At 39.3% G+C, this 14,813-nt stretch overlaps 2 protein-coding genes across 2 annotated transcripts; both read right to left on the reverse strand.

The window, feature by feature from the left end:
• Positions 1 to 948: 948 nt before the first annotated feature.
• Positions 949 to 6,092, reverse strand: LOC111273747 (peptidyl-prolyl cis-trans isomerase). Its single transcript, XM_022855657.2, has 2 exons — positions 5,696 to 6,092; positions 949 to 2,641 (listed from the first exon to the last, which is right to left on the reverse strand). The coding sequence occupies exons 1-2, from the start codon at positions 6,044 to 6,046 to the stop codon at positions 2,216 to 2,218; spliced, it is 777 nt and encodes a 258-aa protein (XP_022711392.1). The 5' UTR covers positions 6,047 to 6,092; the 3' UTR covers positions 949 to 2,215.
• Positions 6,093 to 8,354: 2,262 nt separating this feature from the next.
• Positions 8,355 to 14,605, reverse strand: mEFTu1 (mitochondrial translation elongation factor Tu 1). The gene is made up of 6 exons (XM_022855659.2): positions 14,318 to 14,605; positions 13,581 to 13,636; positions 11,744 to 11,865; positions 10,719 to 11,269; positions 10,101 to 10,252; positions 8,355 to 9,452 (listed from the first exon to the last, which is right to left on the reverse strand). Exons 1-6 carry the CDS (start codon positions 14,460 to 14,462, stop codon positions 9,096 to 9,098), a joined length of 1,383 nt encoding a protein of 460 aa, XP_022711394.1. The 5' UTR covers positions 14,463 to 14,605; the 3' UTR covers positions 8,355 to 9,095.
• Between the last annotated feature and the right edge of the window lie 208 nt (positions 14,606 to 14,813).

Here is a 14,813-nt window from a genome sequence, read left to right on the forward strand (position 1 = left end):
GTTCAATGATCTTTCGAACATCTTCAAATAAAGACACAAGTTGTAATTTTGCTCGTCGCGATTTTTCAAGACATAACTTGTTTGCAAGCGATACAATACAGTTTCTATTTTAAAAAAGGGGAACTATATGATATAGGGAAGGTGGTTTTCATTCTGTTTGCGAGTTTTGCCCCGAAAAAATGATCTTCAGTATGGGTAGTTGTCATCCCGGACGGTTCCACTAAAAAGTCACCTCTTACATTGCTTCGTCTAATTGCGCAAAAGTCATGGCGTATCAATTCGAATAAAAGGAATACTCGAATGTCAACATTATGTGGGAGCTCATCAACGATTGGAACGTTGTATCGTCAAATTGGACGTTCTTTTAATAGAACGGCACCCCAGCAGTGGCGCAATATATTGATTTAAATATAAGGGTCACATAATTACAAATTTATGCTGCACAGAAAACATTTTAAAAACAAATTTAGTGATGCGGGAGGTAGCTTAACCCACATCCGCAAATTAATCCGCCTACCAACCGTAACTGTCGAATCTCAAAATACCTGCTAATTAAAATATTATATTGCGCCGAAAGGAACCATTTCTATGACACCACACGTCAAGCTTTGTCTCCGTATTCTACTTGCCGCACAGCAAAAATAAAACGTTGTCAATGACAATGGAGAATTATGGGTCTCTGCTATTCCGAATCCTAACGGGAGCTGGGCGATGTCCTCTTGCTATGTAATGGGAGCACCTAAGCTCGCATTCTGTCCATTCTGAAACCTAGTGGAACAGGACCCAAGCATGAGCCCTTATAAACTTCGGAGGTACACCTGGCTTAATCATATATAGAGTCACCTATATTAGCTACAAATGCCCGATCTATAAGGTCAGTATTATTCAGCAATTATCCTAGAAATTACGATGAGAGGCCACCACAAAGACTAATGAAAAGATTATCAGTTCGAAAAGAAAAAAGGAAATTCCTTCTGTCTTTTTATTAATTGAAGTCATCAAGTTGTTTATATTTTTTTATTAATTGAAGTCATCAAGCTGTTTATATTTTTGTTAATTGAAGTCAATTGAAGTCATCAGGTTGTTTATATTTTTTTATTAATTGAAGTCATCAAGCTGTTTATATTTTTGTTAATTGAAGTCATCAAAGCTGTTTGTATATATTTCTGTCATCAAAGCTGTTTGTATATATTTCTGTGAGGAAGAGTATCAAGTGTAGGTTGTCGCTGTCGTTACTATTAAGTGTTTCTTGGTTCTTAACTATTGATGATTTCATCTAAGAGAAAACTGACCAACCGTTATCATCAGTATTAAATCGTTATCATTAGCATTATTATCTAGAACGTAGGGAATGCCAACAGCCCATCCCATAGGTATGGGTATGTTAACGCCTGCCCAGCCGAGAAGTCGCCGTCAGGAGCACGTGACAAGTACCTATTCCATTGACAAAGGGCAAAAAAGAACTACGCCCCGGTCATTCCATTAACAAAGGGCAAAAAACAACTACGCTTCAGTCTGAGTTCAGCGGAACGTCTACCTTTAACCATGAAATTACTTTTATTTCGCTTTTATCAATTTAAGATAAAGAACTAAACAAAAATTGATTTTTTAATTGCTTGCTGTCTTCATTTAGTAATATGGTTTGTTGGCGGATACACAACGGAAGTTACCATGATATTAATCATGTGATAATTATCATAAACTGGCAGCTGTAGCACTTTTGACATATGTCCGCCTCCTGCTTTGATTTGATGCTTGGTTCCTGTATTATTCTTGTGTGTGTAGATGTATGTACTTAGATTAGCTATTGTATTGGTTGCTGTTCTTGTTACGCTTCCTATGGAAAATAGTCCTTGCTCGCTCAAACTTGTCAGTGGATGGCGGCACGATGGCATCCTCCCGATTCTCTTTTCGATTAATTTCCATGCAGCAAAAAGGGCCCTCAGCGACTAGTACACCGACGCGGTGAGGAGTCTTGAACCCTTTTTCTTCATGTTTTTATCCTTCTTTCTTTCGTTCGTTGCTCTTGAGCAACCAATGCCAGGACATTTAGTGTAGATGTTACACATTACAGCTATTTTGCGTGGTGTATATATATATTAGTTGTTAATGGTTCTTGAAGTGATGGTGAAGTTCAGAATTGTGGCTGTATCTGTTACTATTGAACAAGAGATGGTCATATGGGAAAGGAAGCAGAAGATACGGTTACATCTGCTTAAAGCTGGCCGCAGTCAGCAATGACAACCTTTTTCTTGGTGGCGCCACTCTGCGACCCGAGAGCCTCCATCTGCTTAACAACGTCCATGCCTTCGACAACGGAGCCAAAGACAACGTGCTTACCGTCCAACCACTGGGTCTTGATGGTGCAAAGGAAGAATTGCGAGCCGTTGGAGTCTCGGCCAGCGTTGGCCATCGACAGGATTCCGGGACCGGTATGCTTCAGAGTGAAATTCTCGTCCTCAAAACGCTCACCGTAGATCGACACACCACCAGTGCCATTGCCCTTAGTGAAATCGCCGCCCTGACACATGAAGTTAGGGATGATACGATGGAAAGTCGATCCCTTGTATCCTTTGCCAGTCTCACCAGTGCAAAGCGCTCTGAAGTTCTCGGCGGTCTTGGGAACGACGTCAGAGCGAAGCTGCAAATCGAAGAAGGTGCGAGAATAGCAAAAAAAACAAACTGATCAGTAAACTTTAAAAAGAACCGCTAATTATACATTTGGGCACCACACAGTTGATTTTTACTCGAAATGATTAATTATCGAACTATTCGTTATTTTGAGCTCTGTAAGATTATCAGTATTGCATTTCAGCAATGACATGCTACCAGTTGAAATAATAGTCTCTTTATCACCTAATGCATTTTTACTTACCATAAATAATATACGTATGTACAGCTACTGAAGTTTGTAAAGAACCTATCCGTAATATCACAGCTTGATCCACCATAACATGTACACTACATCAACAACACTACATATCGAAGCAAATAGATACCATACTATCGTGGGCGTCTCGCAGACTAACCGCCTTTGAAGCAAAAAAAAAAGGAACAAACGTGATCCCGGCACTGCCTCTATATTCCAATCTTACCCCCTTTTTTCCTTCCGGCCTAGGGGCAACGTTGGTTGGCGCTCTCTACTAATATCAGCAATATCGTAGTCGTAGTAACCCTTGCTTCTCCGGTCCTTTTTTCGATCATTGCTTAATTCAATCATTGCTTATAGTGGAAATTGCGGAAAAGGCAAAAACCGTGTCTACGCGAGACTTTTTACTATAAAAAAACAATTTGGTAGGTTGCACGTCAGTCTTGGTTAGGATGCAATATGCAGGGCAGTGTACAACTGGACGGACCCTTTTTCAGGACGTGCGAAACAGCGCAAATTACGTCACAAAGCGAGCGACTACCTTATCATACGGACGCACAAGAATGAAATTACTAGACTGCACACAAATCATTAAATACACATACACAAACGGATATTGGCCAAAATAATAAATATAATAATAATAATAGCGAGAACCTAAATTCGAGGCACGCAAGTTTCTAAAAAATGTACTCGGCACATGTCTCAGCGAGCATATACTAGCATCAAATCTTTGGGATTGGTGCTGTTATGATTATCGTTGCTATTCACACGGAATCTTTCCCTACAAAAATATTGCACAGGGCACTAGATAACTTAACATGCCATCATCTCTGTGTGGATACGCGACTACACTTCCGAGTCATTTCAATATACTGTTGGTGCTACCTGTATACTTAAGTTGTTGCCTGTTTATCGCTACATTGCTGTAAAGCGAAAGCCGGTAAAGCAGTCCACGATGACGCCGGCAAGTCTGCCGCTGCCACAGCAGATCCAAAAACGTTTGTTCAAATGAGCGCCAAAGGAAAGTCGATGCCTACAACACAGCTCTGCTTTATGTCTTTATGCTCGGACGCTCGCACAGCCTTGTTTGTACTATAATGTGATGTAGTTAAACAATTAGAAGCATGTTCGTCACGACGATGATGGCAAATGGCAGCGTAGGTTGCAGTACTACAGAAGTAGTGGTCCTAGTAAATCAATGCTTTGTCATTTTCCCTCTGTTCCACCTGCGAGCTATATCATCATAGAAGATTTATAATTATAGTAGACAAATTATCAACGGGGTAATCTCGGCATACGCAACGGCGGTGGCAGCAGCAGCACTAACCGTTCCATCGTATCGTACCCACAACATGCTGTAACATGAGACAAAATAGAAGGTCACTGAGTCACCCACATACCCTCCGACAGGCTGGGACTGTGCACGTTCGTGCAGTTGTCTGTGTATGTCTTCCGCATATGCGGGTCTTGTCTTCGTGGTTAAAAAGCTAACCGGCTATACAAGCAACCCCCAGATCGATAACACGCTCGCTCGAACAAAGACCACAATCACACGAAAAGCAAGTCTTGCTAAAAATTTCAACGACGCACAAACTGGACAGCGGTTTCGTCTTAATTACATTGATGAAAAGTGGGCGGACAAGTCAACGATGGTTGTGCGTGTAACACAGGTCTCTGCTCTCAGTCATCAAAGCTTGAGCGTCATTGCACCATACAATGAACAACAATTGGAGAGAAACGAAGTAATAACTTCTGTTGCTCCTCTCATGCTGGAAAAATAAGTAAAACGTGAAGAAATAAAATCGAGTTAAGTTGAAAAACAAGCTAAAGATACGTCAATAACTAATGCAAAAAGAATTTGGTGGAATAAATACCTAATGTGAAGTCATTGCTTGCATCGTATACTGCACATCTTGTAAACGTAAATGTTGTGAATCTAAAACGCTTGATTTCGTAATTGGTAGAAATATTGTAATAAAATCACGATTACTCGCTTGCGGAGCAGATATATGAATAAGTAGTACAGTTCTGCGTGGCTGATAGCCATCGCGGCAGGCTTCCCTGAAATTATTGTCTCATTGGAGCAAACCGGTGCTCCATCTCGTTTCATTGATCTTCGGATCAAATTGTTCATCTAGGCGTTTTATTCGGCATATAATTTAGCTGTATTGTTTTAAATTGATTGTCTATTTAGCCATAAATAGATGCAGTCTTCTTCTCTCTCTATTGTCGGCAGCTAGTATCTCGGTTGCTGCTGATTGACAAAAAGGGTATTGCGAAAAATTACAACCATCTCTTTCTCATAACGCCGATTACCAATAATCATCGATGCGGCCGATGACAGCGTGAGGCGCGAACGCACTGAATTTCTTAATGCGTAAGGTATGGAGACTTCTAGAACAAGCACGCTCCCGCTGAACCCACCAGCCGCCCCTAGAGTGACCGCCGTACACGGTACCTTATAGATGAAAATAGAGTTAGGCTTAACTGTCAAAACAGCGCCAAAAGTGTAGCGGCCGTATTAATTATATGATAATACACAAAATTCATTGTCGAATTATAGGCGAGCAAATTTTTTTGTTTTAGCTGGCAGCGTCGATTCACATTGCCTCGGTGCTCTTTGCATAGGTTCGACTAGCAAATAGAAACGTGGCCGCACGCCGGCGTAACACAGCCCCTTTTTAGATAACCAAGCGCAGGATGCCGGCTCAACCCAAAAAGAAACGCAACGCGGGCCACGCCGGTAGGAGGACTAATAGAATTTTTGATGGCAACACAAATCTTACTCGGTCAAATCAAACATGGTCCCAGGTTGACACTTACCTCCATAACGATACGACCAAGCTTGGTGCCTTCGGCCTCAATATCCATGAAGACACGAGGGAGACCGGACATTTTTGCTGAGTTTTTTTGCTGCGATGCTTTTGAAGCAAAACCTGCAACACGTTGCTGGAGCTGTGAACCAAGCAGGCACACACCGTTGACTGTTGATGTCCGGCTGCTAACCTGAATGCTGCTGCTACTGCTGCCGCTGTTAATATAGAAACGGCCTCGGCTCACCTTCGCCCATGAGCCAAAACAGCAACTCGCGCCGCCGCCATTTAGGCCAAAAGCAGCAGAAGCCTGCGCGGTGATCTGGGCGCCACGCGCACCATTACGTAGCAACATCGCCATGAAGTAATAGGACACTGCGAAAAAACTAAAAACTAGAGGACGTCGTGTCAGAATGGGTCGACGAACGTGTTCGAACAATGAACAGACACAGTGTGACTTTTCACAAGTCGTCTAAAACGGGTCTAGTTGGCTGTGCGCAGAAAAATTGAGAAGTTCACAGCGCAGCATCTCAGGAGGCAAGCCACTAGGGGGACACATGTACATTCGCACCAGACACCATCCAATAGTGGAAGCTAACGCCCAGCGCCCTCGGTGGTAGCGATGGAAGATTTGGCGTCGTCCTATCGTTGCTGTTGAACATGGCGTGGCTTGATCATGTATATTGTACTGTACAACAGACGCAGCACATATATACACATATATATATATATATATTAGTTGCAAGTCTCTGTGTAACGTGAGGGACGTGTTATAGCCCGCGAAACTTGCTATTGTTCGACCGTCCTATATGGAGACATTAAGAAAAAAACAGAACTTAGACGTTGTTTGACACAAATACGAGTTGTATCCGTTCGTACATGGATATAAAGGAATTTTATTATATAATAGGTTAGGCGTATCACTTTTTTGTGTGGCTGTGAATATATTTAGTAGGGTACACTGGTTGTTGTAGGTACGCAGAATACTAAAATTAGATCAATATCAAATGACAATGCGACTATGTGGGATCCGCCGTCCACCGAAATTAATTGATAAAATTTATATTTTTACGTACGGTATATTGCCAAATATGCTTATATTTGTTTCGTAGATTTATTTTGGCTCGGCTTGTAAATCGAGCACACATTTTTGTTACATCTTTAAGTATCTTTTTTCTGTGTTTCTTGAACAATGCAATATTCTATACGATCGCGTAGATAATGCAGATGTGCGAATCCAGATGTTTTTAAATGTAAAATACACAAACTTCAAATTTCACATTATCCTTATATATAGTATAGCCTAATAGTAAACACGGTAAAATTCAGTAGTTACGTGTTAGTTGTCCATACAGAAAGCAACGTTAAAAATAATGCAAGTATGTCTATATTCTGATGGTGCTATTCACTTGTAAATCTTTCACAAAGTATTGTTGTGATTTTTAAATAGGCATCGACGCTTGTCCAAATCAATTATACCACATGGTATAATTTGATGCCTAAATATATTAAAACAGAAGAAAATAGACGACATATTCAATAAGGAGTCATAGTGATATTATGATGATTATTAAATTATTTTCAGATCACGTTCGGGTAGAAAGCTTTCAGTGCTTCTGCAATTTAATCTAGAGTACTTCATTCGCAGTAAATGAAGAGTCTAGATAACTATCCGGAACTGTTAATTATATTAAAATAAATTTTAATTTTATGCAAATAAAACTGTTTTTTAAATACAAGTTGACAATGCAAAGCAGAATACTGCAAAAAAAAATTGTAATTTATCGGCATTGTTTTTGCAATATCTGAAAGTCTATTATGACTTTGTAACCACGGTTAACAACAGTTACAAGAGATACTTTGATAACTTAACTCAAACGCTGCCCCTGCTGTACTCCTCTTCCACAAAATCAATGTTTCCGACTATCCCTTCAGATATTCTACTATCTAAGTTAATAAACCAGCCTTCATTATGGCTGTTAAATACACCAAATCCCATAACGTAGATATATATTAATACTCGATGTAAGTGCATAACATTACAGTGTCCTTATAGATTTATATGAACTCAATTTCAGTGGAGTTCAACGGTTGTCAGTGCGACGATACACTTTTGGTTCTGATAAACATTAACTATATTAACGTGAGCTGAAATGTATTTTCCGAACATTTATGAAGTTAATTATTATTATTTATCAATTCATCAAATGAATTATTATCAAATCAATCAGCGGTTTTCGTCCTAAACAATGGACTTGTTTACTCATATGCAGTACTAAGAACATCGATAACGATGAAATTAATATTTGGAATTTTCAAAGCGACACGGCTGGTTATATATATATATATATATATACATAACCAGTCGTGTCGCTTTGAAATATATATACCTCGCATTAGGCAGTAGCTGATAAAAATGAAATTGAAAGCTAGGTATGTTTTTCTTTAGATGCTAAAATCAGAGATACATAAAATAGCAATAAATAAGCGAGGGGTCGTCTATGGTACCGAAGCTGAGTAATGTTCCAACAATGCATTATATCACGTTCTATAGTAACACAATTCGGATAAATGATCAAGAACTTTGTTGCAAGCAACAATGTTGGTACCAAGAAACCTCCCAGATTTTCAGTGTTATAAAATGGAGACTGAAATGAAAACAATTCAAATTGAGAAAAGTGCCGGGTTACGCAAGCGAACACTAACCACGAGGCACACCTGTTTTTTATTAACACTTTTCATGGATACCTTTAACATTTCGTTTTTCCACCACACACGCAATTCTACATTTATTTAATATTATATATCGTTACTATAATAATTTATTGTATTATGATAATTCGCTAAACGCCGCTAAAACCTGCACTGCCTGAATTGCCACAGTTTTTTCTACGGTAGTTTCTCTTTAACGCCCCCAATACTGTGGTTTTCTCACACAATGCATAAAATTTAACAATATACAATGTTTTTATACTGGCGCTATCTGCTTACTTAATTTCACTTTCGTTATTTCTGTAACCTTCGGATGACCAACCTACGCATCTGTTTCACTTGTCTTTGATATTTAACCATCATTCCTCCAAAACAAGCACTTCTGCACACTTATATCCATCTGTAAATTTCTTTTCGTACTCATTAACGTGAACCGCCACTTATACAATACTCTATTTTTCTGTTTTTAATAATGTGATTACAGTAGACAAAATGGGTCAACCCGCTCACAGGGGTGGTTATGTGGATTTTTGTTACGGGCAGAGCTTCTTCTAGGAGTTAAACGCAACTTCGTCGAACGGCGGTGCTGTTGGTAGATGGATATCGTCTCGTTATAATAGCTTGCGACTTCCTTTAAAGAAGGAACGGTATAATTTGCTGGCTACCATAATCCTGCACTGTATGAGGCTCGATCTTTTTTACGCCAGTCCCTGTCTCTTCTTTAGTTTCTCTTCGCGTACCTTTTCACGGTTTTTGTCGGTTTTCTTGAAAAGAACCTCACGCTCTTCATTGGTAAGATTATTATGGACATTCGTCACAACGCCGGTTCCAGATGTTTTAGTGCCATCCCGAATTGTAAATCGCTGTCCCCGCTCGAGTACCATTGGTTTAAAGAGCTTCACATTGATCTTTCCATCTTCGCCAGGCATAAGCATTTCTTTATCGGCGAGCGTAACTCGACCGCCGCAGTCCCACGTATAGGAGAATAAATGTGGTTGATAATTTTGCACAATTGGACGCTCTCGACCGCCTTCTTCTTTCTTAAGGACGTAGATCTGCAAGAAGCATGAGCATAAGTGGTCAAAATGGGTATTGTATGAGTTCATTTTGAAATATGAGGGTCCAAAGCCTACAAGTTTTTTAATAGACATACGATATATGATCTATGATTATAACACCACATTTATCTTTAGATAGAAAGAACTGACAAAGGATATATGATTGTGAGTTAGGACCTGTGTTGTTTTCAACTCAAGTTAAAGCAAGCCCTAAGAAAGCTCCCAGACAGATTCCCTGTTAGTTTCACAAAAAAACTCAGAGCTCAAAAATATGTGAATTAAAGTTGATTAATATGGTAACCAGACTCACCATTGGTATAATGCAATGTAAAAAAACGTGCAGCTTCTTATTGTTAAAAAGTTAACCTATTTTACTAGATTACAGCAAACGATCTCATAGCTGAAGACGTTAACTCATGCAAACTTTTTCTTACAAATTTTTCACTAAAAAATAGATTTTTTTAATTACATGAACTTCTCAGAACACATCAAATACAAATTACAATTGCTGGACCAACGCTCCGGACAGCGTACCTGTGACTATGTAAACAAAAGGCAACAAATGCTCTCAAAACAAGTATTCGGTGTTTTTGAAAGCATTATGCATTTCTAAGTGAACCAAAAATCCAAATAGGTACAACTAACCTGCGCTTCAAAGTAATCGTGCATCTTCATCGTTCCGGGCGCTATAATAGCCATTCCCCGTTTGATATCATCACGTTTTACGCCACGAATCAACGCGCCAAGCTGATCTCCGGCTTCAGCGTGATCTAAAATCTTGTGGAACATTTCAATTCCTGCGACGAAAAACCAAGAGCCATATACAGATCTTCCCAGTGAGACTTTAGTACAGACCCAAATCGATGACGTTACACTGGCAAATTAATCAGTCACTTTCAATGGTCCCTTTTCTTGCTGAATACATTGAATACTTCGCTCACGTGATAAAAAGGAAGCCTTTTATAAAGGTTTCCCATTCGACCGAGTAAGCAAGTATACGTCACAGCAGTAATAGTAGTAGCTAGCAGCATAATCAAGGTTTTACTTAAGTTCATCAAAGACAACGTTCATGAACAAAAAATTAAGAGATAAACACGTTTTAATTATTAGACGATATACGTAACTCACTCAATGGTACACGTTTTAATTATCAAATGGTATAGAGTTTACAATACTAATAATTACGTATTTACTACGCGATACCGCGAACGTTCGTCACGTACTCAAATTTACTCCGCAGGTCAGATAGAATCACCTGCTCACCTGTGATAGAAGTCTTGAACGTTTTATTATATCCAATAATTTCGCATTCCGTTCCTCTTTTCAGCATGCCGCGCTCCATACGTCCAGTAGCAACCGTTCCTCGGCCTGGTATCGAGTAGACATTTTCAATGCACATGAAAAATGGCTTGTCAAGATCACGAACCGGGGTTGGCACGTATGAATCTATGGTGTCTAACAACTTTTCGATGGCTTTTTGGCCGAGCTCTGGATTTTTGCCCTCGAACGCCGATAGCGCGGACCCGGTGATAATCGGCACCTTGTTGCCTTCGAAGCCGTGCTCCGTCAGAAGCTCTCGTAGTTCCATTTCCACGAGTTCCAGCGTCTCTTTGTCGGCAATGTCGGCCTTGTTTAGGAAGACGACAATGTGGTTGATGCCAATCTGTTTGGCAAGAAGTAGATGCTCTCGCGTTTGGGGCATAGCACCATCGGTAGCGGCCACTACGAGGATTGCACCATCCATCTGTGCGGTTCCAGTAATCATGTTCTTGATATAGTCGGAATGACCCGGACAATCCGTGTGTGAATAATGTCTATAAATATCAGAGCGTGCATTGCATATGATTTGAAAAAGGAAATGGGGATATGTAACGCATTATAACGAGCAACTACGATATGCCATAAGGTACAATGTACTTTTAGAATAAGGAATACATAATATTATTATCAGGTAATGGGCCACGCTATACACATACCTAAGCTAGGTGACGGACTAGCGAAAATACGAGTTGACAATTGAACCCAGTAGATTTTCTTAAACATGTCTATAAAAACGTCCAAAAGTATAATTCGTGCACAGGGATTTGAAACTGAATATATGAAAAAGGCTTGATTACTTATCTTTCTGTTTGTTTTATACCAATTTTTCATCATTTTCAATCAATTTTTAATGTGTTCGGAAACGTAAATGAGTTGAATGAAGCAACTTCATGATTTGCCGAGGCAACGTAATGTTCGGCACAACTGAAGGCTGCAAAGGAATCTATAAGGCAGCTTCCCGTACACACCTGTTTGCCGTCTGGTATTCGACGTGAGCGACGTTAATGGTAATTCCACGAGCCTGCTCTTCTGGAGCATTGTCAATTTCCTCATATTTCTTCATAGATGCCAGCTTACGGTCCGCCAAAACCTGTCTCCGCAGTGAACACGAGAATTATCAATCAAAATTACTAGCATTTATTTTTATTATAATAGTATTACTACATTTACTGAGTATAGGTTTATATTCACCACTGAAATAATACGATGTGAAGAAAGCCAAATAGGTGAATATTGCTGACTTATTATGTTTAATTATGCACTAAAGCACGTCAGAGTTTATACGCCTTATGTTCGAACCTTATCAAAGATGCTTCAACGATTTTTGTGTTCTTTTCGTCTCTATATTGCCGCTTTGCGAGAAAACACTATGTCGAAAACATTATGTGTGAACCAAAATTGGTCGTGTTCAAAAACAGCTCCCTTCTGAAGGGTACTGTAAACTATGGAAGGAAAATGTTTTTTTTATTTTTAGCTTTTCTTCAAACAACAATTGAAACTTCGTGAATTTAAAAAAGAAAGACAAAAATGAAACTGAAATACAAGATCAGAGTAAATTCAAATTATTCAAAAAAACGATTGTGCCAAATAGCGGCTGGTGTATATACGCAGCGTGAAATATGTGTGAGAAAAAAAGAAGTATCTGGGTTTGGGTGTCCAGCGTGGCTAAGCGTGTTCTAATGTATGGTGCAATTTACTCCTATACAGGTTAAGTGGCTTCAGATCACATCAAGATCCAGTAGCAATAAATAATTGATCTAATGATTTACGTCATGTGTGGAACGAAGTTCATACTAACAAATACAGAAGCTTTTCCATAAATTCTTCTTCTTCTCCACAAGTGACTATCCACAAGGTAAAAGATCACTTCGTGGTAAACTGTCTCAGCAATACTTACAAATTTGTTAAATATACAAACTCAGACGTTGGTCAGTTTTTTAGCTGCACACAACAGGTACAAGGTCGGATTTTTGAAACATAGTTGATCTTTCACATTTTCTGTCATGTTTTTTAAAAATGTCTATGTTTTCACATTTCTTATTCAATTGGTTTCTGTAGTGCTTAATTTCTATATGGACTATAAGACTTCGTTTTGGGATAGCATGATAATCCATAGTGGGTTGCGGGTGAGCGGTAGCACAGCAACGATGAAATACCAAAGGGAGAATTGATTTACATTTATGAGATATCTATTTATCGATCATTAGGAATATCTAAGTCAAGGTAATCATTAAAATAGCATAATACAATATTCGAAACAATATAACTGAATAGCTAAAAAAAAAGATAATTGGATAACGCCGGGAAGTCACAAGACGGCTTGGACATTTGACTAAGCCTACTGATATGGGGTAACGGAAGACCGCGAAACCTGCAATGGGATAAAAGGAATAATTGCGACGGATAACGTAGGCTGAAAGAGGGTGATGAGACAACTGCAATGACCTTAAGTTCGTAATTTTCAGCTAGGCTTGAACTCAATTTCGATAGAATTAAAAAAGTAACAGGATGGTGTTGGGTAACGTCAGGTGTGTATATTTACTACGAGTCATCTAGGACAAAAGAATGAGCCTTGGCGGCCATAAATATAAGTATGCATGCATTCTACATATAGAGTTCTACTCATTACCACGTAAGCCCCAGTATTTTAACTTTATTGTATTTAGCCTCTTTGCAAGTCGATTCAGAAAAAATCGCAGTAAATTATGGCTAATTTCTTTGACATAGTATAAATAATTTTTGTACCGTTTACAGATTACGCGCGCCTTGTATTATTTGTTGTATTATGTAACAAATCATATTAACCTTTGTGATAGCTGCTGTAAGGGTAGTCTTTCCGTGATCGACATGACCAATTGTTCCTAGAAAGTTGAAGCACAAAACAGATTTATTACGACATTCGAGTTTATTTTGCAAATATATCGTTATAAAGTAAGTAAGTCTTGTCAATTGAATAGGTTCGGTAAACCAATTCATCGTAGTATACCTAACCATGCTTACTTCTGAAGTGGGGACCCATTACGTGTAATTGCCAACAAATCGATAATTGTTTTACCCACTTAGTGACTTCAGCTACTTCCTGACCTTTCAATACTACGAAATCTGTTGGCGTCTACTGCCCAGATTTGGTAAAACTAACTTCAAACAAATCATCGCAACAATAAATTTATGCCACCATAGTTGAGGCAGAATTGAAACAGTACCAACAGCATCCTTTGTACTATAAAAATGAAATCGTACTAACGAGTGGGCTTGATATGATAAATCTCACTATTTGCTACTAAACACAAAAATGTATTCAATGAACTTAGTTGTAGTTAAACTTTTATGCAGTATTACGCACAAAATGCTATATTCTCCTCACAAAAAGACATTTTACACGTTTTTACAGGTTATTCATAGCTGATCCAATGAAAAGTAAAATAGGTTGCGCGCACAAGGGTGCTCAGCCTCACTGATCCTCTTTTTTCGCTTTCGCCCCACTGTTATTCGCTGTGTATTAACCAATGGCAGAAGCATTACAGCAGCTTCGGAACACTTACCGATGTTGCAATGAGGCTTATCACGTTGGAAGACGGCTTTCTTGCCAGTCTGTGGTCCCGGGGTAGCGGCGTAACACCTTACAGCCTGTTTAACTAAGGGTCGCACTCCAAACAACCGTGAAAAGCTGAGCTGAAGTGCCGCCATTGTTGTGAAACCAAAATGTCCTGTGCGACGATAATGCGAATTAATTTCTGCGCTCAAAATGAATTCTCTATTGCATTCACCGCATGTACGCGCATTTGGTCAGGTTGTTGGTTAACTTCTACTGCACGCCACCAGCCGGGGAACATGGGTTGGCATTTACTAGGTTCTAGCTGACGGAATGCTACCAGGCCGCCACTAAAGGCTTACTGCTGTGTCTGAGATTGGATCTAAACTTCTGGATGTTGCTTATTCGAAAGATGTTCGTCCAGTTATGAAAAATTTGATAACTATGATATTCGACAGGGATGTGGTGGGCGTGTTTGCTTCTACCGCAGTTGGACATTGCCAAAC

This window comes from Varroa jacobsoni, unplaced genomic scaffold (assembly GCF_002532875.2).
Source record: "Varroa jacobsoni isolate VJ856 unplaced genomic scaffold, vjacob_1.0 scaffold_221, whole genome shotgun sequence".
Lineage (NCBI taxonomy): Eukaryota > Metazoa > Arthropoda > Arachnida > Mesostigmata > Varroidae > Varroa > Varroa jacobsoni.